The sequence below is a fragment of the Amblyomma americanum genome, chromosome 10 (assembly GCF_052857255.1).
Source record: "Amblyomma americanum isolate KBUSLIRL-KWMA chromosome 10, ASM5285725v1, whole genome shotgun sequence".
In the NCBI taxonomy this organism is placed as follows: Eukaryota; Metazoa; Arthropoda; class Arachnida; order Ixodida; family Ixodidae; genus Amblyomma; species Amblyomma americanum.
Genome location: NC_135506.1, coordinates 9,543,577 through 9,571,156, shown reverse-complemented (window position 1 = coordinate 9,571,156; position 27,580 = coordinate 9,543,577). Strand labels below are relative to the sequence as shown.

General features: G+C 48.3%; 1 protein-coding gene across 1 annotated transcript in view; it reads left to right on the top strand.

The window, feature by feature from the left end:
• The window catches only part of LOC144107888 (uncharacterized), an 84,150-nt gene that overhangs the window by 47,846 nt on the left and 8,724 nt on the right, over nucleotides 1-27,580 (top strand). The window contains exon 3 of the mRNA XM_077641110.1: nucleotides 752-1,154. Within this exon, the coding sequence (XP_077497236.1) occupies nucleotides 875-1,154 (280 nt within the window). The 5' untranslated portion in view covers nucleotides 752-874. The remainder of the gene's footprint in view (nucleotides 1-751; nucleotides 1,155-27,580) is intronic.

The window sequence follows — 27,580 nt, the reverse complement described above, 5'->3', positions numbered from 1 at the left end:
TTTTATGGCCAGTGTGTTTAAGAGTAGCTGTTGCAGCAGTCATACCCAACAGTTCTGCACAAAAGCATTTGTGAACGGGAAATAGTTTATGAGCGCAATTTTCACATATATTGTAAAATTTCACTATAAAAATCAACATATCCGCAGATCTCCCGTCGGCAGGCTTGAAATCTTTTCCTATTAACGTTTTTGCTGTCCTCAAAAGCATTCCCCATTAGTTTTCAATGGCTGTCTTAACTGCTAGGATGCGAGCGATGGAAACACTGTAGGAGAAATATTTTGCTACATATCAGAAAAATGGACCATTACCTTCACAATTTTTATACCAGTACATTACAGTACGGGTGACATCCTAGTCGAAATCAAAAGGAAGAAATGGAATTGGGCAGGGCATGTAATGCGAAGGCAAGATAACCGCTGGTCTTTAAGGGTAACGGAGTGGGTTCCAAGAGAAAGTAAGCGTAGCAGGGGGCGGCAGAAGGTTAGGTGGGCGGATGAGATTAAGAAGTTTGCAGGCAAAGGGTGGATGCAGCTGGCAAAGGATAGGGTTAATTGGAGAGACATGGGAGAGGCCTTTGCCCTGCAGTGGGTGTAGTAAGGCTGATGATGATGATGATGATGATGATGACGACCTTACAGTTTTCTAATATTCAAAATTTTTGTCCAAGAGTATTGGATATGCTGTTATCAAATGGTCCAACAATCCTTAGCTATCCCCCCAAATATTCATTTCCACCCCACTTGGCTGCAGGTTGGCGTCGTGTACGGACCCTGCTGTAATTGCCGTCATCCTGCAAAGCTGTGCTCGCCCGGCCGTGGTCGCAGCGGTGAGCGAAGAAGCGGTCACTGCACGATCCCCACCACCACCGCCACCATGTCTCTGAGTTCGAAGAACACGGACGGTTCTCCCCGCAGCGGCAGCTGGCAACCCGGTCTACCACCGCGCGAGTTCGTGCGCCGGGTGCCGCTGCCGCAGGTGGTCCGCATCGCGGAGCGGGTGCACTCGCCCTCCAGCCTGGACCTGAGCCAGCCGCTGGTGCTGTACGGCGCCTACCGGTGCCGAAAGGTGCACGCGCGCTCCCTGGCGCCCGACGCCCGAAACGCGGGACTCAGCACCACGGGCCCGCCGCTCGTCATACCCGAGGGCTACGCCGGTGAGTGCACGTGCAGTCCTGTCGGGGATTCCTAATGTGCTGTGTTGCATAGTTCTTTATTTCCCTGTTAGTTTGTCCCTACTGTACAGCAAGTAATGACCGACTGGAAAAAGCTCACAAGGTGATTACCACTGTGTAGCACGAGATTCGGCGAGAGCTTCTTGTGGTGGCGAATATTTTCATTACTTGTCTTCTCTTTTGGGACATCGTGCGGGACGTCACAGTGTTCAGACCAGACCTCCGAGCGTCTTGGCACACACTGGGTTCAAGCGTTCTTCAGGCCTTGTGCTTGCCCTTTTTTTGTTTGTTTGTTTGGGGGGGGGGGGGGCGAATTGCTTGGGAAAAAGGGGCGTGGACCTTACCTTGAGCAGCCCAAACACACGCTAACTATAGCGAGCTCTTTGACTAATGATGTCCTCGCGATATAAAAAAGAAAACGATAAATTCATCATTGCACATAGCACCATTGGACTCGCTCAGGCATGGGCTTAGGTTGAAATAATCCTAGGCGAATTAGATGACATCAGCGTCTTCTTTAATTTTATCGAAATACTGGAAGCAAGAAGCTGAACCAACCTCGCAGTCTCCTGGTTTTCGTATCGGCGAAGGTTCAATGCTCAATGAACTCCCGCAACTCGAATGTCATTCGCGATTCCTGGCGCATTTGCACATTATTTCGCACCGTCCAGCGACAACACCGTCTTCTCCCGGTCGCCCGTTGAGATCACATTCATCTGTTTTCTGGAGGTCTTGATACGTTCCAGAAGCTCGCTGTCATACACTTCCCGTGTACCTTTACTGCTCGTTGGAATGACCCACCGCACGCAGCGGTGTCCCACCTAACGCAAGGAATTTCGAAGCCAAGGTTGTAGTTAACACGAACATATTCTCCCGTCGTTATCCACGCGTTCGTATGAATACTTGGCTGCTTATTTCATGCCTGTTCTTTCATGCGTAACGGCAACTTCGGCGCCATCACTTTTACCCGAAGCCAAAGACCCTCCCGGAGAGTGCACAACCAAGGTTGGATTTCAGAGAAATTCTTGCCCGAATTCAACTGCCACCCGAACCGTGAAGAAGCAAACGCTCTCCCCTTTGCCGCTAGGGCGTTGCTTTCTTCCATCTTTCATCATTTCATCTTTCTTCGCAGCCTTTCTCTTTACTTTCCTTCTCTTCAATCTCGAATCGTGAATCACTTCTCGCGCATGCGCACTTGTCAGCTTTTCTTTTATTCCTCCTATTTCTCAATAACTCTGCCACTTTTCTTTATTTCATGCCTCTCCCCCCCCCCCCCTCGGCCTTCCATTCGTGCCAAGCACATATCGCACGCGTGTCTGAAAACGATTTTTTTTTCCACTGGTTGTTGTGGCGACCCGAATTGCAAAATTACACCAGAGTTCTCCTCCACCCATTCCGGCACCGAGCGACTGCATACGCTGCCTCCTGATATAACTGTGCAGCACTGTGAGATGTATCAAGCTAGGCTCGCACGAAATTCGACACCGAATTCGCGAAGCTGCTCGCACGTGTAATGAACACGAAGGCGCTGATTTTTCAAGGTCCGTGCCCTTTCTAAATTACAGCTCTCTAATGCCTCGCTCAGCACATGTCGTACGCACTGTACAAAAGTTAATAGATTTAGCTTTTACTTAAAAGTGTTTCGCATGTAACCATTTTTGTGGCGATAGCGACATTACGGTAGCATTTCGAGCCTTCAGCGTGGCGGTGACACGTGGCCGTGGCAGCCACGTGGTGCGGAGCAGCTGCTGTTGCCGGCGGCATGGCGCGCCGGCGAAACCGAGCTGCAACAGCTGTGCGCATGCGCCGTTTCGAGTGGTACGAAGATGAAGAAGGAACGCCCAGCGAAACGGAGCTTCGAAAGACTGACTTTGCAATTCAACTGAGCAAGTCCCACTCGGCCAGCTGTAGCTATCGCTTCACTACAGGTTTAACCGGAGCTAAACCACCGCCATTTTTTTGTATTTTACATGCATCCTCACCGTATTACTCAAACCGCATTCCCCTGCATGTTTGTCAAAGCAAGTCAAACTTTCCACCTTAGAGAAGCAACCTCTTTTCGACGAAACAACTCGAAATTCCACCAGGCAAAGAGCTAGGTTAGCGTGCGATGGAATGACTGTTGAAGTCCGCTATTGACTTTAGGCGTGTTCGCCTAGCTTTACCGTTTCAAGAGGAGAGAGAGAGATTCATTCACTGAAGAGCGAAAGTCAAGCGCTGAGTAGATTTTGTTCCTGGCATGGACAAGTCAAGCCAGCGTTCCATTTTATTTATTCATTTTATAGATTCAGTAAGGATATTTTTCATTTTAGTCTGTTGTATATTTTTTACACATTTCCGATTCAAGGGATAGAGATGACGGTATATAAAATCTCAGAACATTTACCCCGTTGGTGGACTGCTGCGCGTTCACCGCCTGGGCATCCATCATAAGGTTAGCAGCCTCGTTGGTGTGGTCCCTCGCTAAGCGAACACAGGTTTCCCAGTGCTGCACGGTTCTAGCATAGCGCGAGACACACAACGTGCGCCACGGAGGTGCAGCTCGGAAGCGAGGCGTGTGCTCGCCACGGGGCGTGGACAACCTTGGCGAGCCGAACCGCGTTCTCGAAAGAAGAGAGCGAGGAGGATGGAGGGAGCTGGGAGTTGCATCCAGCTTGGCGCATAAGGCATGCGTGCCGAATGAACGCACGACCACGCCAATTTCGAAGGATCGGGAGGAGAGTGAAAAAAAAAGGTAAAGAAGGAAGACAAGAAAAAGCCCGTGAGTTTGGAATGACGGAAGTCTCGTCGATACTCGGCAGGAGTTGGAATGATCGAACGTAAAGGGCAATAACTGTGAACGGTGGTGTGGTGGCGGCGTTAAACGGCCATTTGCCGGTCGTTATCTACCGCGTGGTGGTCACATGGAGCACTTAACACGTCTCGTGCGAAGCCTCATGAGTGATGAAGAAGTCGCTTTCTTTCTCTTCGTCGTCACACATCCGTATTTGCCTGTGTTCAAGAAGAGGTGATGGTTTCTGGTTGGCTGGGCACAGTTCGGACATTGGGCTCGACACCATCAAAAGACGAAGCTCCTCCTTCACCTCAGCGTTCGCACTGACAACGCGATACCTATTTGATAGCGAAAATCTGCGGGAACTTCCTGTTCGAAAGGGAACGCAAAGAAAGACGAAAAAGAGAACGCTGACTTTCGTGTATACGCTTTTTTCCGTATACAAGAAAAGAAATTTCCTATCACAGGAATAGAAAACTCAGCGCATGACACACTTGATAGTGCAGGTCACGGGATGAGATCTTCTTCATCCCTCCGCGGGTATGCCCACAAGGACAAGACGGGGCTTGTATCCGTTTATAGTTATTGTTTGCTTCTATTCCTCATTGTGTTATGCAGGGTCCATATGCCATTATACGAAAGAAGCAGCCGGCTCTGGAGTCGGATTATTGAACCTCTCATATATAAAAAAAGCAAGTAATCGAAGGAGTGGTTTGCACAGTTATCATCCTTGCCCTCATAACACGTCGTATATGGGACCCTTCAACAGTTTCTCTTTCCAGATGCTCACACGTTCCTTGTAATATTTGTGTTCACAGTATAAAGGCGTTACTTTCACCGTCAAACTGACTACGTCCACTGCAGGACAATCTGCTCTCCCTCACCTCTCCAATTAACCCTGTCCTGCGCCAGCTACAGCCGCCTTATCCCCGCAAAATATAGGTAATGTTAAATCGAACCTTCTGGTACGGTGGTTGGTTTGGGTTTTTTTGTTTTTTTTTTTGGGGGGGGGGGTGAGGAAATGGCGCAGTATCTGTCTCATATGTCGTTGGACACCTGAACCGCGCCGTAAGGGAAGGCATAAAGGAGGGAGTGAAAGAAGAAAGGAAGAGAGGGGTGCCGTAGTGGAGGGCTCCGGAATAATTTCGACCACCTGGGGATCTTTAGCGTGCACTGACATCGCACAGCACACGAGCGCCTTAGCGTTTTGCCTCCATAAAAACGCAGCCGCCGCGGTCGGGCACGAGCATTAACGAAGACATACCACTCACAGGTAAATAAATAAACACGCGGATAATCAAATACTTTACAAACAACTGCGAATTTCAGCGGAGGCGAAACGCAATGAACAGCGAAAATATGAACTCCAGCGTGTAAATCTAGCGCGCGAAACCCGGGTAAATAGACTAAATAAAAAAAATCTTTCAGATTCAGTGAATTGCCGTAAGCACCCCACGTCTTCTGTGGCAGCGGCCCCTGCTGCTAATCTGTGACAGAGACCACGAAGCATGTCGCAAGGATCTTTCGCACTTTTCTTACTGATAACCTTCCTATCTCCACCTCATATAAAGGTCGGCGGGACAGAGAATGAGGCGACCCCCCCCCCCTCCCCCTACCCCATCCTCCAGGTCAGGTGGTGGCCTCAGGAAAACGTTTAAGGTTGCGCCGATGGCCAGAGAGATGCACCCCCTTAAAACGCGGAAGCGACTCTTCGTTCGCCGACCGCACTGTCACACTGACCCGTCCCGAACAGTGGGAGTCCCGTGGCTGTCCACGTGCCCCGCCGGATTCTTCTCCTCCACAGTGTGTAATCGCTAGCGACTAATGCCCTCCGGTGGTGCCGACCACCCGATCGAGAGTGGCGTTGAAAAGCAACGCAGGGCTCGGAGCGTTTTTCTTTCTGTGACAGCGACGCGCTGTGAAAACGAAAGCAGGCACGCACGACGAAATAAAAAAAAGTTGGAGAATATTGGTGTCAAAACAACGTGCTGGCACATTTTTTTGTCCGAGACTTTTGCACGCTTGAAACAAATTCCCAGAAGATCAATCAGCGCAGTCATTTTCCATTATTCACGTTTTGTCACTTTTCTTTTTACTTTCTAATTTTTTTAGCTAAAGTTGTGCGCTTTATTGTATACTCGTTGAGGCTGTATAGAAATGTTTCAAGCAAGGGCTCTATACATATTTTAATTTCGTCAAAAAGCGCTATTTTCTTTCGAAGAATGAGCCTTGTAACTTTATCGACTCTTTCTGCTTTCCCCCTCTCACCTTCTACAATAATGCCATATCGAGCTCTGAGGTTAGTCACATAAATAAATAAATAAATAAATACAATAATTCGGCACTAACTAGTGCTTGGAAGGCAGGCAGCCAGACCTACAATCTTCTGTCATAGTGGGCGTGCAAGTATTTAGGGGAATAACTGCTGAGCCGATATCGGCCAGTAGCACAACACCAAGAATGTCACCGCGCTCGTCGTCCTCACAGAGATCCCATGTGCTGATTGCCCCCAGGTTTACGTCGGCGAAACAGGAAAGTTCCTCAGAAGGCTTAACGACCACAAACGTGACGTCAGAAATAATAATCACACGACGAACGCCATTGCCGAGCATGTGCAAGAGCATACTCATACGATTGACTGGGACCACGCCACTGTCACCGCGAAGGAAAGGAACGTGTCATCTCGGCGGCTGATGGAATCTCTAATCATCCAATCGACACCAGCTACCATGAACCGGGTGCAAGGAACCATGCCACCCATCTACGCACGCTCCTTGCGCCACGTGTTACGTATATAAGTCGCGACAATTTCTTGTACCGCTCAGTGATCAAGGAACCCGTACGAGGTCCCGAAACGTCTTTGATTTTCGTGACATGGTCAGTGACCGCATTCCTTTTTCTTTAGAACACTATTTCGGGAAGCCCAGCACGACGCTGAGAGTATCGTGGCCATGGCCACAGTAGTTGTTCATGGGCTGTTGCTGTGATCGGTACACCAGGTGCACTGAGCGCGCTTTGTCAGAGCCTCCTGCTACCAACGGCAACGTGCGCAGTATGCGCAAGCAGCACCGGCTGGGCAAATTTAACAGCACGAGGAAACGCACACTATAGGACTGTCGCACAAGTTACGTCATTTGAGCTCAACCCGTGTCAGGCGCTACAGCTCCTGCTGGCCTTCACTGTGCACGCCAAGGTCGCGCTGGGTAACGACTTGTAGAAGGCGATCACCCTCCAAGTACTTCTAGACATGACACATGGATTTGTGTTTTCTCCGCCCCTTCCTCCTCGGCACTGAACAGTTTGTGAACTACTCCAACTGTTGAGCACCGAGGGTTCACCATGAATAGATTGCTGAGTTTTGTGACTAATCAGCCCTCTATAGACTCAACAGCCAGGAAAGGCCGGAGCACTAAGGAACAGTTACAGAATACTCTAACTCCCTAGCACCGATCCCAGAGCTCTCAAGGAACACCCGAACAGTCAGTAGCAAATCTGGCTGTGCTTGAGTGTTGAGCCCATAGTGCTCAAGAGTGACTTAAACTAGCAATTATAGTCTGACCTGCATCCTCTAAAAGTTACCGAGCAATTCTGGACAAAAGCATTTTTGAGCGGGAAACTGGTTATGAGCGCAATTTTTTCATTAAAGTAAGATTCCACTACAACAATAAATGTATTCGCATATTACTCGACGGCAGTCTTGCATTTTTTTTTTCTGTTACCATTTTTGCTATCATAAAAAGCGTTCCCGATTGGTTTTTTATGGTAGGCTTAACTGTTTGATTTGCTACGTCAGAAGAAAGGCCCATTATCTTGAATATTTCCATAACAGTACCTTACAATTCTCCAATTTCCAAAATTTTTCTCCGAGAACATTGGACATGAAAACCTTCCAGCTTATTGGCGTGGGCAGTATAGTAGTGGCGGGAACTGAGTAAACTCCAATTTACAACGAAATGGATTTTTTTCGTGCGAATAGTGTTCTATCCGCACACCTCTCGGAATATGCGGGGTGCGGCCGTGGCTTCATATTTGCGGTAACACTCTCCTTTTGACCAAATTTTGCTCACATCGAAACCTTTCACCGTCCATCGGGTGCTACGAACGTTGACCGAACGTTGACCGTACAGCTTAGCACACTGGGATGACATCTTAGATAGGCCCTGCCCTGAAGACAACCCGGAAGCTTCTTCATCTGTCTGCCCGAGGCGTCTTCACAGTGGCCCAGCTAGGAGACCTGCAGGACGACGGAGCGGGGAACCTCGCTCTGCAGACACGATGGCCATCGGCACCTCCGCCACTGCTCCGGGTCGTCGAGAGCCGCCCCCTTTTTCTCTTTCTTCTCCAATTCACCCTTATCCACCCCTTCTCGCTTCCTGAGGGGGCAGCCGTATTCCGCCGGCATCACACGTACACAGGAGAGGCCTCGTGTCCCGTTCCGCAGAGCTTGGCCATAGCCTTCGCTGCTTTCTTGTTCCTTCCGTCGTCTGCTGCGCGCAGGCCGTCACTTATTCCGCCTTGCCTGTCCACTGAAACCCGTGGCGAGGGGGCGCTCCCTCCTCTGACTTTCCGTCTGGTTCACTTCGCCGCCGAGGTGCGGCCCGATCTGGCCTCGTTTCGCAACGCATGCCTGCCAGCGTGCGTGCGAAGTCCACCCCCCCCCCCCCTCCCGCTCTTCCCCTCCTTTTTGCTGTAGGTGCTCTATGGATCGGTGACCTATAGTGCAGATGGAATGTCCTCCAGGGTCACGGGCGACCCATGGATCACGTCGATGGGCGCGAAATGAGCCAGCTTCTCAAGTCAGCCTGTCTCCATGAGCTGTAATGAGCTAATGTCGCCATGAGCTAATGTCGCCATCATTACTGCCATCACCCATGGCTAAGGCCACACAACAGGACAAAGGCTTCGCCAGTTGACCTCCTACGATCCCTGTCATTCGCAGGCCGCTGCCGCCCGACATCCCAGCAAAGGTTTTTATTTGGTATCCCCACCTGACCCTATCACCCTTGGAATGCGACATGTCATTGCATACGGTATTAATGTTATAGCATTTATGTTGGCGTCTCACAGAAAAATTACCGGCTTCTCTCTCAAAAAATTATCTGACGGGTCGAGAGAGCCACCGGCGAACTACTGCGTACCATCCTCAAGCCAACGGGCTTACGCTAAGTCTGAACAAAACTGTCGCTGACAAGCACACCATATATGTGGACGCAGAACCTAAAACCTAGAATGCCATCCACCCCTAGGTCGTCTTTGCGTACAACACCGGTGTTCAGGAAACCACCCAGATGACATGGCAGGGAGGAAACCATCACGCTCGACACCAAGCTCCCAAACGTCACCGATGAAAACAACATTGACGTCGCCGCCTACGTCTGGCGCGCAGAATCCGGAGAACTTGCCCGATTACGGATCAAAGACCAGCAGGGGACCGACGCCAGACGCCACAACCTACGATGACGAGACGCGAAAAAACAGGCCAAGAGTGACGTCAAAGCTCAGTATAGGTCACGTGACACGTGACTAAACTGCGATAGAATCTGTGCTTCTTCATTCAATATGGCCGAAACGTCGTCGGAAAGGAAAATTATAAAGCTGCGGTTAGGCACCAGTTTCTTTCATGCTTCACATGCGCAATACGAAACTTCGACTTTACAGCCATCACTCGGCTGTTGAAACCAATACCGCGCATACGCAAAAACGCCTTGTGCAATTAGCCCAAATTCCATCTATGCAGCTTATCTCGTAGTGTACAGTAAAACACGCGACATATCCAATGAGTCGTGGAGGTTGATTTCTGGATAGAAGGAATGTGTACTCCTAAAGGAGTCATGGAGTTTGGTCACACAACAGGAGAGAGACATAATCCAGAAAAAGTCGTGGACGGTAGTCCCTGAATAATAGTGGTCTTTTTAAACCTCTACCATTAGGAGGCATGCGAATGCACGTGGGCTAAGCCATCTTGTCTTTCACATTACTTTCTTTTTCGTGTTAAGGTATCGCTTGGTCCTTAAGGGTAACGGAGTGGATTCCAAGAGAAGGCAAGCGTAGCACGGGGCGGCAGCAGGCTAGGTGGGCGGATGAGATTAAGAAGTTTGCTGGCATACGGTGGACGCGGCTGGCAATTAAAGGACAGCCTCAATTGGAGAGACATGGGAGAGGCCTGTGACCTGCAGTGGGTGTATTCAGGCTGATGATGATGATGAGTCAGCTATGTTTCATTCGGGTCTCTTTTTCAAGGAATTCAAGTACCCGTAGTATGTCCCTTAATCATGACTGAACAAGATGCAAACGCCCCAGAGAAGGTGCAGGTTTTTCCGAAGTGCCTCAGCATGACCGGGCCAGTCGGACCTGCGCGTTAATTCGACTCCGCCCTGATGTATGGCGACGGCCGTTATATACGACCGCGGCCACGAAGCTTCCAAGGTGTTTGGCTGGCACCGGTGTGAGAAATGGAAATCCCGTCCCCGGCACGTCTGTAGTCGGATTAGGCGCGCAGAAGGAGTGGGCGGGAGAACGAAATCCACCCTTCCCTCCCCCCCTCCCCCCTCTCACAAACACACACACGCTCACATAGCGATTCCGGACCTCGTTCGACTGGAGCGTGCTCTGCAATACGCCGCACCGGCAGTCAATCAGCGCTTGCAGTGCGTGCAGCAAGAAGGGTCGCGCATCCAGCTGCGCGCGCAGCGCCACTCCTCGTAACAGCGTGTGAGCAACGCATCGCGTTGTCCCTACACAAAGTGGGCTTACGCTGCTATTGGGGCGGTCGATAGATGGCGTTTGTCTACGTCGACCCGGACTTGTGATAGCGATATGGCTGCCGCGGAGACCATGTACGAACTGAGAAACCTAAAACAACTGTTGAGTCGACCGAGCTGTCGCATGCCATATTCTACTGAACCTATTAGTTTTCATTTAGTCGTATTGGTTTAGATGCCAACCCACGCGGGAGACGTTGTTCAGTCTAGTCCAGCTTGAGTCTCTCAAGTCCGCAACAGCTACAGATGAAGTGTGGTACAAATCCGGAAATGATACCATGCGCACAGGCTAGACTATTATATACAAAGACGATTCTAGCGCACGAATAACTCGCGAAGCTGCTGCCGTTTTTAAGCGTGACGTTTTCACAGCCGGAGACAACCAGGCTTTGATAAAGCTCTCGACGAGTTTTTCGTCTTTCGATAGAATGGCTGTCACCGCCGTTATAGAATGAAAGAAAGAAAAATGTTTAAAGCCGATTATTGCGAACGAGGAGTTAAACACATCTGTTTTGCGTTAAAACCCGGATAATTGATGTGCAATCCTTGAGGTAAATGGTCAGACATGCGATAAGCATATCCAACATTCTTGGACAATTTTTTTAATACTGGATAGCTGTATGCTACTGTTATCGAAATGTTAAAGGCAATAGTCAATTTTTCCTATGTGTAGCAAAATCTTTCTTTTGACTTGTTTCCATAGCTCGCATCGAGCAGTTACGACTGCCTCAGAAAACCAATAGGGAACGCTTTTGACGATAACAAAAAATGCTAATAGCAAAAAAAAAAAATCAAGCCTGCTGACGGGAGATATGCGGACATATGGATTGTATGGTGAAATCTTACAATACGTGAAAAAATTGCGTTCGCAAACTGGTTCCCGTTCAAGAATCTTTTTGTCCAGTGTTGTTGGGCACGGTCGTGGCGATTGGGCGAGACGGGCATATAATTCCAGCTTTTGTTGGGTACGCGCACAGAGGAGGAGTTGGAATCTTTTGACTGGAACCAAAAGCGATCAGCCAAAAAAAATTATTCACAGGAATGTACGTGAGCTTAGCTCCGTTTGCAGCACTGTTCTGCAGGAAACAGGAGAGTTATACTCAGGACCGCCGCATAACTTACTCGTGCACATGTTTTATAGGACGCGTTTTAAACGCATGCAAGTTCAACGTCAGTTCAACGCATACTTCTTGCAGTATAAACGCGACTTAACGCGTTACACAACGAGCTAACATCGCCACCCGAGCATGACGACTTCCTGCTAAATTATGCAGTGCATAGAAGGAGCGTTTTTATACGAGCCATGAGGCGCCGTTTCGATGTTCAGGACGAAGGGGGCGAGAATGTCTTGCCGAAACTCGTATCGTGATCTCAGTGACCTTAAGTGGCGAAGTAGATGAACTGATCTGAATTTCCGCCTCCGTAACTGCGTAACTCCGTGCAGCGTAACTCAAAGCAGGAAATCTTCGTACCGAAAGCTGGAAGCCACTTACAGTGGTTATGCATGAAACAAAAAAAATGAAAAAGAAAACTCGTAGGTGTCATCACATATTTTGTTCATCATTATACGGTTGAAACATGGAAGCCAAGGAGGAAGCAATCTTTGCACAATACCTGCAGCTTGTCGCTGAAGAAATTGTTTAGTTTTCCATATTTCTTTTTTTTTAGTGCGTGTGTGTGTGTGTGGGGAGGGGGGGGGGGGGGGAGTACGTACGCCCTCAAGAACAGAACGTATAATCGCCTGGTATAAATAGACATAATCACTGCAAACCATTCTTCGAGCTGACAATGAGAATTTTTGTCTTTTACCTTCGTTTTCGACCATAAGCGAACCTGCCGGGAGGAGTTAACAGCAAGCGATTCATTATTCAACTAATTTACTTGCGAATGTTAGTTCCTTCCAAGAGCAAGCTCACTTATACGCTGAGACCGAGTGTGCTATACGCAAGAAGAAGACGCTGCCGACTCCACACTGACTGTGCGTGTCCAGAGCACACAAAATTTACTCTGTGTTGGACAGCTTCACGTAAGCAGAAAAGAAAGAGACAAACAATTCTGGCTCATTCGCCCCAGGAACATTATAAAGTACTTGGCCACGTTTTGTGCGGGTCTGCACGTGGTTTCCGAGTAACATCGCACCTAGTGACTCTAATCGCACCGTTGCCGTCGCAGTATCGTGAAGTATGCTCTCAACACAGGAGAACGAGAGAAGAACGCAGACACGAAAAACGCCTGAGTACGGAATTGTCTAGCTTGTCTGAAATAAACCGCAGTTCGTCATTCCGAGGATACATAAATTGCCATCAGCCTCGTGTGTGTGTGTGTCTTTCGTCAGCTGCTTGAGGGTAGAAGATAAAACCTAGTGACGACAAACATAATTGTTTTTGGGCACAAAAACGTCTTATTATATTATGTTTGTTTGCAACCATGTTTCGCGTATTTTCAACTAGTTTCTTGTCCGGTTAGAATTTACGACGTAGTGTCATAACACGCGTCATGCAATAACACCGCCAAGCGCGCGTTGGCGCCTTGGTGCAAGTCGTGCGGCTTCTTATTTCTTACATAAGAGCGTGGAGCCCGCAACTGCTGTTACGCAAACTAGGCAACCTTGACTCACAGTGCCAACAAACAGGAGGCGGGTCTTCGCGGCTGCCCATGGGCACGGCGCGAATGCCCTACTCACTGCGGGCTTCCATACGAGCGTGCCAAATTGAAGTCGATAAATTTCTGTGGCTCGCGTGCATCGAGGGTTGCCTTGTTTTGCACATCTTTTTCGGCCTGGGATGGGTTTCGAAAAGATGCAGTAATGGCGATCGTGGTCAGGCATGATGGGTCCTGGTAACTCAACTGTCCCCAGATACAGACTTAACTCTCCTTTAGTTTGAAGGAAAGCTTTCAAGTAGTAAACGTTCAAACGCGTTTTCTTTGTTTAGTACTGAGACAAATATTACAACCTGTGTATTACTAGCTGCGTATCCACTGTTGTTTGTGAACCTGCAAGTCATTTCATGCATCGCTTACCTTTCACAGAGTATCGAGCATATACTCAGGACTGTTACTGACAGTGAATGACAAATTATTGAACTGATTGTCTGATTTGATTGATTGATTGATTTGATTGGTTGATTTATTTATTTATTTATTCTTGATTCGTAAATCCATCGACTCAAAACTTCCCCTACCCCTCAAATTGCGTCAACTTTACAAAGACTGCATGACGCATATGTGACGAGATATGACGCATATCTCGTAACATGCACACGTATCTCTCATATCCTTTCGAACGCGCGTGTTCCGTCGATATTGCTGAGAATGCTTTCGGCACGATCGGAAGGGCCGAGTCCTTAGGCACCTTCACAGCAAAGGTGAGAGAATGGATTGACCCGAGCACTGCGCGGTGCGAAACATCGGCTGGCCTCCTCGAGGCCGATTCACCTCGATACGGAGAGGCTCCGCGGATTTCGACGTCACCACGCAATCCGCGCTGTTTTTTTTTTTCTCGCGCATTTTCAACGGCGAAGCGAGCGGTCCCGCTTATTTTTGTTTCCTTTCCTTGCGCAATGCGCGTTGGACGGAAAGACGAAGAGGACCGGCGCAGAACCGATTCGCCACGACCGCGCGGTCAGCGGGTGAACAGCGTTCGTTCGTGGCGGTGGGGGTCGCCGTGGAACGCCGAGGGGGAAACTACGCCGTCACACTTAAAACGCACTTTCCCGCTCTCATCAACGTTTCCTGGTGTTTTTTGAGTACAATATTTTGCCTGTGGGTGTAAGTGCCTGCGCAAAAGTCCCGTCAAATATGCTCGCTTGTCGTTCAGTGCATTCGCTTATCTACAGCCAGCCAATTATTTAACGCCGCGCGACCGTCGATCGGCAGGTGTGTCAGCGCCTTATTTATTTACACTCCAAACAGAAACCAAGGTAAAAACAGGAACACAAATGATAGCAGGTAAAGGGCGATTCATTAAAAAGCAGAGCCAAAGCAAAGTAGTAATGATATCAGCAAAAACAGCGCCATCCACCGATCAAGACAAAGCAACGCAAAAGCGGTGTCTGGATAATTCTTATCAAACAAATCAGAAAGTTTCATAGCAGTATGGGGACTTTTCGTTGTTGCCCTGTTATCGATATATATTGGATGCAGGTAACGGAAAGGAAACGAATGCAGCGCACTGTACTTGCTTCATTAGTTTTTTAACGGTCGTTTTTAAGGGGTTGAAAGGCTTAGACGTGAGACATCGTGTCCTTTTTGTTTTCCATTCTAGTTAAAAGCAGTGCTGCGATAGGCAAGTATTTCGATTACGTAGGCTGGAGAAACCTTGCATAGTGTGAAACGTATCGTTGTTTGTTGTATGAAATGCAGGAGCTGCTTGGGACATTCGAAGCAACCGCTTTGAGCTTTCACGCAGCAAACGTCTACTTTCTCCTCTGATGTCATACATGATGTCACTCGTAAAACTAGTGCGCCAGGTTCATTAGTAAAAGAAAAAAGATGAAAATTCGTCTGCGCGTTCGGCTCATGGCTACAACTTTTCCGATAGCCGCAAGACGGGCGTCTTTTATCGCTCCGCGCCCGTCGACACCTCACTTTCTCCCCGCATTCCCCCGGAATGGATCGCTGGCCCCGAGGAGAAGATAGCGCCCCCACCGATGTGCGTACCTGTGACCCCCCCCCCCCCCCCCCCCCCAGTCCCCCGAACCCCGTAACCTACCTGTCGACGACCTACGCCCTGCGGATGCCGTCACGTCCGACTACAGCAGCTGCGTTGGCGCTGTCTCGGTGTCCTTGTTCTGATAAGTCTGATAGTCCATGTGGGAGCGCCCAACACATACTGTCGCCATTCCTTGCGGCGTTATCTGCCACTATGTACGATTCCCCAACTAGAGCCCCCGTCATTGCTCGGTATACAGAGCGTCTACATATACTCGCTCGCCTGTTTAGAGCGCAGTTTGTTTTTCTTCGTTTTATTTATTTATTTTTCACTCAACTTGTGCCTTCCGAGCCAATGCGGAATCCAAAAAATTGAAATGTTGAAACATCCTCACCGGCGGGGAACTTTCCACTGCTGTGGTCGTCTTGCAGAGAGATGTGCTGCTTGACTTTTTGGCGCAACGTCGGGTTGATGCGAGCGCTTCATATCAGTGGCGCAATTCCAGTCCACCCATGGTTTGCTGCACGTTTTCTTCTCCGGTCCGCGTTTTCTCTTTGCTCTTCTCTTATCCTCGGCTGCGGTGTCTGTCTTGCTAAAACCGTGCAACACCGGGAAAGGTTGAGGCACTCCTGTGCATACTACGGGCCAACCTTGCAATGAAGTTTAGGACCACCAACCAATGACTACAGTTTGTGTTGCTCCATGCTCGAAAAAAAGATCTCGCAAAGCCGTATAGGACAATCAGCAATGCTTTTATTGGCCCTATAGCCGTGACTGGCCAGCACACGTTGGCCAATCAATTTTGAATGGCGTCTTACAGAAGAACATTTTCGTGGATCTTTTGGCCCGGATCAGACAGAAACTTGTCTTTACGAACAACTTCACATGATCAGTCAGTGACCAGTTGGCGCGAACCAATCACAATATCATATGAGAAAGCAGCTGGCCAATCATGCACCGCATTTAGGTGAGAAGGTCTTCCGAATGCCTCACCGTTTTCTCGGGATTCGTGAAACCACTCGCACATTTCACTGCGAATCACGACTGGCATCGGCGCGTCTGTCTGCCACACTTGTTGGTGGCGATCCTGAATGGTCAGCGCACGAGAGTGCCGACTGATTAACGCATTTCTGTACATCGGTCTACCTCTTTACGCTCGCGCCAACTCATAGCTTTCTCGGCACTGAATGAAGCACATACGACGCTCTCTGGGACTAATTTGTCTTGAGGGAAAGGGAGGGGTTGTGAAATCAGGGAGTGAGAGAGAGGAAATCTCTGTTACTGAAGGCAACGAGCTCGACGCTCCAGCACACTGGGAGAGAGGGCCGACTTCATTCATTCGTTCGTTCGTTCGTTCGTTCGTTCGTTCGTTCGTTCGTTCGCCACCGCGGTGGCTCAGTGGTTATGGCGCTCGGCTGCTAACCTGAAAGACGCGGGTTCGATCCCGGCCGCGGCGGTCGAATTTCGATGGAGGCGAAATTCTAGAGGCTGGTGTGCTGTGCATGTCAGTGCACGTTAAAGAACCCCAGGTGGTCGAAATTTCCGGAGCCCTTCACTACGGCGTCTCTCACAGCCTGAGTTGCTTTGGGACGTTAAACCCCCATAAACCATTCATTCATTCATTCATTCATTCATTCATTCGTTCGTTCATTCATTCATTCATTCATTCATTCATTCATTCATTCATTCATTCGTTCGTTCGTTCGTTCGTTCGTTCGTTCGTTCGTTCGTTCGCCGCCGCGGTGGCTCAGTGGTTATGGCACTCGGCTGCTGGCCCGAAAGACGCGGGTTCGATCCCGGCCGCGGAGGTCGAATTTCGATGGAGGCGAAATTCTAGAGGCCCGTGTTCTGTGCGATGTCAGTGCACGTTAAAGAACCCCAGGTGGTCGAAATTTCCGGAGCCCTTCACTACGGCGTACCTCACAGCCTGAGTCGCTTTGGCACGTTAAAACCCCCATAAATCATTCATTCATTCATTCATTCATTCGTTCGTTCGTTCGTTCGTTCGTTCGTTCATTCATTCATTCATTCATTCATTCATTCATTCATTCATTCGTTCGTTCGTTCGTTCGTTCGTTCGCCGCCGCGGTGGCTCAGTGGTTATGGCACTCGGCTGCTGGCCCGAAAGACGCGGGTTCGATCCCGGCCGCGGAGGTCGAATTTCGATGGAGGCGAAATTCTAGAGGTCCGTGGACTGTGCGATGTCAGTGCACGTTAAAGAACCCCAGGTGGTCGAAATTTCCGGAGCCCTTCACTACGGCGTCTCTCACAGCCTGAGTTGCTTTGGGACGTTAAACCCCCATAAACCATTCATTCATTCATTCATTCATTCATTCATTCGTTCGTTCGTTCGTTCGTTCGTTCGTTCGTTCGTTCGTTCGTTCGTTCGTTCGTTCGTTCGTTCGTTCGTTCGTTCGCCGCCGCGGTGGCTCAGTGGTTATGGCGGTCGGCTGCTGACCCGAAAGACACGGGTTCGATCCCGGCCGCGGCGGTCGAATTTCGATGGAGGCGAAATTCTAGAGGCCCGTGTGCTGTGCATGTCAGTGCACGTTAAAGAACCCCAGGTGGTCGAAATTTCCGGAGCCCTTCACTACGGCGTCTCTCGCAGCCTGAGTCGCTTTGGGACGTTAAACCCCCATAAACCATTCATTCATTCATTCATTCATTCATTCATTCATTCATTCATTCATTCATTCGTTCGTTCGTTGTTTATTTGCAGAATTTCTTTCAAAATACAAAACGGTTGCTGGACCCATAGCTATTGGCTAGGAAATGGTCCAGTGATGACATATAGTACAAATTGAAGTGGCCATTTGTTCGCCTTTGGCGCTAGCTGACCAGCTGAAACTATCAACGCCGTACGAAGAAGATCGTGCGACTTGAAAACCGCGCCATATCGTGAACTCCGTGTACGCGGAATTCGCCGACCCTCTCACCTTCCTCGAATCTCGAATTCGCTGCGCTTCTTGAGGCGCTGTTCGTCCCGGTCGACACTTTCGCGGCGGGCGTTATTGCAGTACCACCGCGCTCCCGCCTCCCCACCTTCCCACCCACACTCTACCGCCTACTCTCGGAGGGGCGGTGGTTCTCCTGGTGCGTGAAATGGCCTGACACGGAGTCTCGATCGGCGCTGATTGCGCAACGTCCTAGTTTTCTCCTCTGGCGTCTGTTGTGTTGTCTGTTTGCTGCATACTTTCGACGGCGGGAGTTTTGCTTGTTCGTTTAGCGAATACCCGGGGATTCGTTTCTCTCTGAGTTTCTGGCGAAGAAGCGTGATCACGCTTTCTCAGGCGTCAGACGCCCTGACACGGACTTTTAGAGATAAAAATCCGGTTAGACATCTTCAGCCACGCTTCAGCAGCGTCCGTCCGGAAGGTATGTGACGTGCAGCGAAATATTAATTAGAAGTAGCACGAGGCTGATAAGACTGCGTCGAGGGAGCCCTGAGTGCTCCATCATGTGTTCCCAAAAAGAGAGATCGAGTTTAATAAGATAAAAAAGGTGGTGAGTGCGGCTTGTTATATGAAGCTCTTGCCGGCTGTTTCTATGAGAAATCACACTTGTAAACTGTTTCGCAATGAATAACTGGTAAAAGGCACCATTCGTGACAGCAAAACAAGCTGGTCAGGACTTCATTATAAGGATAGTGCTCTTCTTGATTTTTTTAGAAAGAGAGGGTCATGGCTGTAAAGTATATTTTTAGGCAGTGTTGCTTGTTATTTTGATTTTTAACTACGCTAAGTTGTGTGTGTGTCCGCAATACAATAACGGCGTCCTGAAATGTTCGCGGACATTTCCCGCATCGCTTCCGCTCTGCGCAAGCAAGTTGTCGGTATTATGCTTTCCCCGTGCATGATAGCACAAAACTTGCTAAGGAACATAGGCCACAAATTTAACTGTGAGAGGAAAGTGATACCGAAAAAAAATGAGGTTAACTACCACGCTCTAATCATACAAGAAACTTACTGAATATCGTTCGGTTTTATCACGTCGCAGTCATCTTCCACGATACATCGAACACTCTTCTCTAGCTACGTCGAAGGTGTAATAATTATTTTTGAAAAAATTACATCTTAATATGTGCCATCCAAGATCTGTAGGTGGTTACCTAGGCTGCACCTGTATATAAAGGTCTCTCCTACCGATTTACAAAAAGAGAATTATGGTAAGCAGAAAGTATTGCTAAGCAAAATTCACTCAACAGCCTATGGGCGCCTGTCCACTCTGCGGAGAGATGGCACACCTCATGGGGCTGACAATGCAACACGGCAGTCATCAAACCCATCACAGGGACAGTGAAAGAAGGCTTTGTCCAACTCAGACCTAGAAGATCTGCGACGCCTGAATGTCCAGGTGAGGGCTGGTGAAGTCCCGGTAGGGGCGACGGACTATAGGGTCTTCACCCAATCGCCAGAGAAGGCTTTGCTCGATTGAAACAACGCTTTAATTAATTCATTCAACTCAGTCGTGTTCCGCTTATAACAATGGCAAAAAAATTATATATGGTAATCATAGGCGTTGTGAAGCGGTTAACTTTGCACCGCCGCGATATAGCTCCGAACTGCATTCGCACGCACACAAATCCGTTTCGTCGACGCTATGTTCGAACGTGGACGGTTGCGTAACGAACGAGATTCCTTCTTGTATGTCCATGTGTATCTCAGGACGTCGGTTCGGTTGTGCGTCCCCTGATTTCTCGACACCTTAATGAACGTCTTCATCTGCCACCTTCGCCGTCCGGTCTCAGCTCCACTTATGTCCAACTTTCTCGGACAAAAATTTTGAAAATTGGAGAATTGTAAGATACTGTTACGGAAATATTGAGGGTAATGGCACATTCTCCTTATATGTCGCAAAATCTTTCTTTTAAAGTGTTTCCATCAATCGCATCTAATAGTTAAGACTGTCTTAGAAAACCAATGGGGAACGCTTTGACGATAGCAAAAACGTTAATAGAAAAAAAATGTAAGGCTGTCATCGGGTGATCTGCGGGTATATTCACTGCTATAGTGAAATCTTACATTATATATAAAAAAAATTTCGTTGATAAACGGGTTCTCGCTCAGAAATGCTTTTGTCCAGAATTGCTGGATATGAACCAGCGTCTGAATGTACCTGTGCCAAACTTTCCATATCTTACGGTCTTTTCATTATGGCCTTTGCACCTTCGCCTCGAAAGGAAGAGGAAGGTTCGCTTAAAGCTCTAACCCACACTGACGGAGAATGACGTCAGTGAGTGCTGAACGCACATCATGCTCATTGTGCGCTAGCAGCGCGACGACCTCGTACACTGCGACAGCAGCCCCATCGCTCTATCGGGGCCGCCGTCATCAAGTGAAAGAGTAGAAAACGCGAAACCTCACGGGCACGCGACAGCTCCGGTGATCTGAGGACGCGTGGCTCTATCGAGGCCGAACGACTGCGGGTTAACAGCTCGCGAACTCAGCGCGCGCGATCCGCTGTCGGAGGTCAGATGTCAAGCTTCATTAAAAAGAGTGCCATAGGTGCTCTGTTGTCTATCTCTCTTTTCATTCGCTTCTTTCTATCCGCAGCTTTCACTCTGCGAGTTGGTCCTCGCTGGCAGCTGTTTCTGTATTTAATACCTACAGCGTACTGTCTTGCATCATTGCAGGGTAAAGATATATAGACAAATAATGGGCTCAATGGTAGAACACACATACTACACACATAACATGCGGAAAAATAACGTGCACACTTGCGAACTGCAGAGAAAGGTGTATGGTCATTGAGACTTGCCATTTTCTTCTTTTCTTCAGGTCAACGGTAAACGACAAAAATATATGTTATTTAATGCAATGTGATCGTACTTGTTTTCGGATACAACTCAACGAAGCGGCGGATGCACATCAAAGGAGGCCCTCTTGCCAATGGTGTCTCGATGATTTTCCTGACACCGCTGTTAATCCGATTAATCTTTAGTTAATCCGCTTTCGTCTGCCACTCCCTGCAATATAACGCTAGCAGATCTAAATGGGTTAACCGCGACGTAGACTCCATTGGCTGGAGGGCCGCCTTTGAAGGGCATTTGCCGCTTCATTCTTGAATTCTATCGCGCTGCAGTATACATTCATAAAGTACTATTGGACATTTTTAACACGTAAGCGCAGCAATGCAAATCAAAGCATTCCGGTGTACAGTCTGTAGAGTATATATATTTAAAATTTGAGATTTTGGGTTTTTCTGACTCTCTAGAGGTGCAGAATATGTGGCATTTTCTTCTTTAATACCACCCACTATAGTATGAAATTCCCAACGTGATTCAGAGGCCCGTGTACTGTGCGACGTCAGTTCACGTTGAAGAACCCCAGGTGGTCGAAATTTCCGGAGCCCTTCACTACGGCGTCGATCATAGCCTGAGTAGCTTCGGGACGTTAAACTCTGAAAACAAACCAATGTACCAGGTGCGGTCATTCTAGTATGAAAAGATTATTTGAAAACCAAACACTTTGACAGATTTGTCTGTCTGGTTGGGTTTGAAGACTTATAAAAACTGTACATCTCCAATTTTTCAGCCACAAAGATTTTTTCAGCCACAATAGAGCGCTGCGGACTATATACTGAAAATTGCGTCATAGTAACACAGTTTGGCTCCTGGTAGACACATTGGCTGCACATGCCCTATGCATGAATCAATTACATCTCACTTTCTTTGAAGTCGAGCGATTATTCAAGACTCGCGCCCTTCGCTACGGCGTATATCATAGCCTGAGTCACTTTGGGACGTTAAACCCCCATAAACCAAACCAAACCAATCAATACTCGCGCGCTCGGCTTGGAAGCAAGACGTCTGCGATTCAATGCCTGCCTTCACCAACATTCCGCGGTTTTCTTTTCCAGTGACCACAATGATAAATTTTATTTGATAGACGTTTCTGAAAACGCTGTGAGCGAAGCGGCGATACCTGATGGCCTCTGAATAAAGAAAAAAAAAAGCGTCAGTTGTACGGCGGAAATCGCGGCAGATACCCTGAGAATAAATGGTTCGAAAAGTCGTCATGGACGAGCAGAGAACGTGCAGTTGAGGCTCGGCGTTCTTTTTCATTGTCTCGCCTACTGCGTTCCGAGGCAGTCGTCTTTTCCATGGCTTCAATTCAATGCTCGCGATCGCGCTCGTTGACTATAGAGCCGATAATCGTGCAGGCAGAGTTTGTTCAAAGTCTTTCTTCAGTAAGCCTCGCAGGTAGGTCAGACAGGTCGCTCGCGCGCGCTCCACAGAAATTCATTTGTGCTCGCACGTCACCTACGCCCTGTTTCGTTAAAACGGTGCAACGGTGTAAGAGGCTGCAGACGGCATCAGCCTATATACCTGCAGGAGTCGCATTCACTGGATAGGATAGGATAGGATAGGATAGGATAGGATAGGATAGGATAGGATAGGATAGGATAGGATAGGATAGGATAGGATAGGATAGAATAGGATAGGATAGGATAGGATAGGATAGGACAGGATAGGATAGGATAGGATAGGATAGGATAGGATAGGATAGGATAGGATAGGATAGGATAGGAAAACTTTTAATGCCCAACAGAAAGAGGGTAGCCAGAGGGCTCCAGTACAATTAAATTCAGGACAATATAATTGTACCCGAACTACCCAGGAAGATGCATCCTATTCATCACTTAGTGCGCCGGGCCAAATGGGCAGAAGCGCTCGAGAAAGCATTCACTAGACTAGCCGCACACGATGGGAAATTACAAACTGCCCATCGTGCAGGCTGCTTCTATCGTGATTCGGACAGCCAATAAATGTCTATTACAGCCAAATAATATCTCTATCTCAATCAATATGAAGAAGAACCATTTTAGCAATCGTACAGGTTGGCCTAGTATGAAAGAGAACTACCGCATTGATAGCATTCGATCAGTCATCAGTCCACGAGTACGGGGGAGAATCACAGCATTTCCTGTTTCCAGATACTACTCGTCTGCACAAATATTGCCGAGAGGACGCTTTCAAATTCAGTGCAGAAATAACTGAATTTCTTCTCGTATGCGAACGCGCTGCTCTATTTCATTTCGGCTGCGCGTGGGTTCCACCTGTGCGCCAAACTCTACTCAGGCTTCCGCAGCACTGCACGGCTGTAGTCACGTCGAAATCGTCGAAGTCACGTGACCGTACGGCGGCACGCGCCGTTGGAGCGGTACTTTTGTTGTCGCAAGAACGTTGGTCCAGATGTCGCTGAACCGCAGCGACATTAACGATACAATGAACGCAAAACAAAAAAGAAGGAAAGTCCTTGACGAAAATAATGGAAAACGGGCGGTAACTGGGAGAGAATTAAGGCGATGCGGATGACCGCAGAGCTCGCACCGCGACCGACGCCGCATCGTCATCAAGACTGTGCGCGGCGACGACGGAGAGATGTCGGAATACTTTCGCCGCGGGGGCCTTGCATACGCTCGCATCGCTACGGACAGCGCCGTAAACCTACACAATGACGTCAACGATGCTGGCGCGCCCAAAGAACAGATAATTGTCTCTGTCAACGCACGCAATTTCGTTCTGCACTCGAGTGAGCCGTACTTCAGCAATACTTTTTCTTTCCACTGTTTAGCTTTTTAGCTAACTCCGCATCTTCTCGACCACCGCACCTTCCTCGACATCGATGTGATGTCATAGCGCGAATTCGCGCATTGGCGGGCGCATGCAACAACTGGGCATATTATCGCCTGGGTCGGGCCAGCACAGCCTGCGCTGATTTTGCGATGTAGCCGGCGTGAGTCCGTCCGCGCAGCACCAAATGTGCAACAGCCCGCAGCGCGACAGCTCATTTATGTCAAGGACTGAGGCTTCTTCGTCGTATTAGGGTTGCTACAACGCACGCGTTGTTTATCGGCAAACTTTCTATTTTCAATTTTCACTTTCCCTTAGGGGGGGGGGGGGGGGGAGAGAAGAATAATAATAGAAATAAAATGTCTTCTTATGCTGCAGCGTGTGCCTCTTGTTCAGCCAGAGTCATCAGCTATGGACGACGCTTAGCTCGTGTCAAGTGGACCCTTTGACCCTCGGTGATGGCGCGCTCTGTGGTATAGGAGAGAAGAGAATAGAAAGAAGAAGGGAGAGATGGAGAGAAAAAGAGTCGACGTGAGGGAAAGCGGAGAGATATGCGTGTCACGGTATTCTCCGCCGTTGTGGCAAACGTTCACCTCGCGTACACGCGCACGTTCCCTCCATCTTGTTTCCGCTTTCAGCCGCGCTTTCCCGTTTTCCTTTTAGGCGAGCGTAGCGCTTTCGTTGCGTGGTGATGCCCGACTGCGTGCGTGATGACGTCATCGCACTCCAGCACGCTTTACTTGCGCCGTAAACGCACTCTAGGCGCTCACCAGTGCGGTAACGTTGGCTAAGCAGCGCCTAGAAGATTTAAGTGACTGCGAGAATTTCCTGCACGCTATGCATTCATACTTAATTGTGGATACCCGTAAGGAGACCTTAGCTAAGTCTGATGCCGGCGGAAGCGGCCGTGACTTCAACCGCTACTTGCCGCGAAATAGGTGAAGGCTTCTAGCTTTGTCCTTTCCTCATGTAGAGGTTTCACCGTATTAAATAATCACACTCACAACAAGGTAGCTAGACGATCAATAGCACTAGTTGCTGGTCTAAGTGGCTTTATCCTTAAGAGAACTTTAACTTGTAGAACTTTGTATAACTTTAACTTGCTTCACCGGCGGTACCGCTTCTTGTGTGTCGACGCAGAAACACGTTCGAGATAGCGCCTCGGCACGCATATGCTGCCGGCCTTCGACGGGCTGCTATAACTTAATTGGCATTGCCATAGTTTACCAAAACCCGTGTTTTTTATTATACATTGTCTGCGTGCTTGCGACTCGCAGTCGCGCTGTTATGATTTTTCTGAATACAAAGGCTGTTCGTCATCTTACTTCGTCGAAACACATCACGCGTTTTGCCAACAACGTTTAGACTCGGTCGTGACGCTTACAGACGATTGTAGGCAGAGTTTATCAACCATATCAGTTGAGAAAATTCGCATCAAGACCCGATCATGCCGCGGCGTGTTGCTGACAGTTAACAGTTGGTGACTCGAACCTTCGAATTTTCGTAATAGCTATATCTGATATTGCGTTCCCCGCCTACTTCGCTTTGGCGGGCTTAAAACGGAGTTTTTTTCGTAGATATGTGGCGTTGGTTGTGCCGATATTCAGCTGGAAAGACCTACTGAAATATTTCCCGATTAGCTAGGCGCACTTGATTAATAGAATATGGAGTGCGTAAGATATGGAGAATATGCAAAAATCGATGTGCTGTCCGCAAGCTTTTCGTACGACTTCTGACTGCTTTCCGTGGTTTCTTCGTGATGTGCTTAACGTCATACGCCGTCTGTATGTATTCCTGCCTTATTGTATGTCTTGCCTGAACAGTCGGTCTAAATTACACTTGTTACGTACCAGTTTCAGGGAAAATATGGAACCCATTTTTAAGTTTCCAGCAGCCACACAAGAAACATGCGGAATTATTGGAATCTTCATGCAGCCCGTTCTACTATGAACCAGCTGTGTTTTCCAGTGTCGTGTACAACGCACACGCATCGGTTTCTGTTGTGTGGGAAGACCATCTCCACCGCCTACATGCCAGCGGGGGACAATGGGCTAGGAATAGCGGTGGGCGAGCCGTCGGCATGTTGACGTAATGCGCGAGCGAATGAATAATAATTTAAAAATTGTTTTTTGGGGGGAAAGGAAATGGCGCAGTATCTGTCTCATATATCGTTGCACACCTGAACCGCGCCGTAAGGGAAGGGATAAAGGAGGGTGTGAAAGAAGAAAGGAAGAGAGTGGTGCCGTAGTGGTGGGCTCCGGAATAATTTCGACCACCTGGGGATCTTTAACGTGCGCTGACATCGCACAGCACACGGGCGCCTTAGCGTTTTTCCTCCATAAAAACGCAGCCGCCGCGGTCGGGTTCGAACCCGCGAACTCCGGATCAGTAGAGCGAGCGAATGCTCCGAGCGTCGTTTTCGTCCTGATTTCTGCATATCGTGGCAGACGGGGTACCATATCTTTCGCTCCGTAATCCGCGCGGGTTGCAGCCAGAGGCGTATCATAACGTGGCTTGTTTCTCGACGAAAAGACGGGCTGTCTAACACAGGACATCGCCCCGAATTCCTGTCGCCACAGTTTTACTAATTACCTTACACTTCAAACCGATTTGCTTGTATTGCTGCATTATCGTCTATTATTTTTCTGTTCTACTTTTTGCCATATTTCGTGTTTGTGCATTCAAATTTGTGTGCATTATTGATATATTTTCGATCTTTCTGTATAGCTATATTGTGTCATATTTTTTCTCTAACAATTATTTTATGTTCCCACTTTTGATGGTCTTATAATGTTTTTGTTCTGCTAATTATTTGCCTTCCTGTATGCTTGCCTATGACCGCTAAACACCCCTTCCCTCTCCTTATTGAGTCCCCCTAACGGAACCTATTATTATTATTATTATTATTATTATTTTTGATATTATTATTATTATTATTATTATTATTATTATTATTATTATTATTATTATTATTATTATTATTATTATTATTATTATTATTATTATTATTATTATCGACTAATCACATTCGTTCCCCTCCAGTGGCAATCCCAGCTTGACTATTTGTTCATTACGTTTTGTACTGGCTTTATTATTGCGCTACATAGAGTATTTTGGGATTAAACGTTGTTGCGCTTTAACCCGAAGCCATCCACTGCGGCGCCTTTTTATCAGTGAATTATTTTCCTTCCTCCTTCATCCCTTTCCTTTCTGCACGCTTGAGAAATCCACCGATTTTGTAGCAAGTCCTGCGCCTTTCCTTTTCTCCACCCCTATTTTTTTCATTTTCATTGACTGAAGCGAGAAGTGCAGTGCGGCTTGTGAGGAAAAAAAATGGTTTTGAGAAAAGGAAATGGAGAAGTAACTGTCTCACGTATCTCTGTGGACACCTGAACCGGGCCGTAAGGGAAGGTATAAAGAAGAGAGTGAGAGAAGAAAGGAAGAAAAGAGGTGCCGTGGGTGGAGGGCTCCGGAATAACTTCGACCACCTGGGGATCTTTAACGTGCACTGATATCGCACAGCACACGGGCGCCTTTTTGCGTTTCGCCTAATAAGGTAGGCATACAAAACAGCATTACACCTGCCACAACGCACATCAACCGAAAAACTATTAGCGCTAGAAATACATAATACCTTTGCCGCGCTAA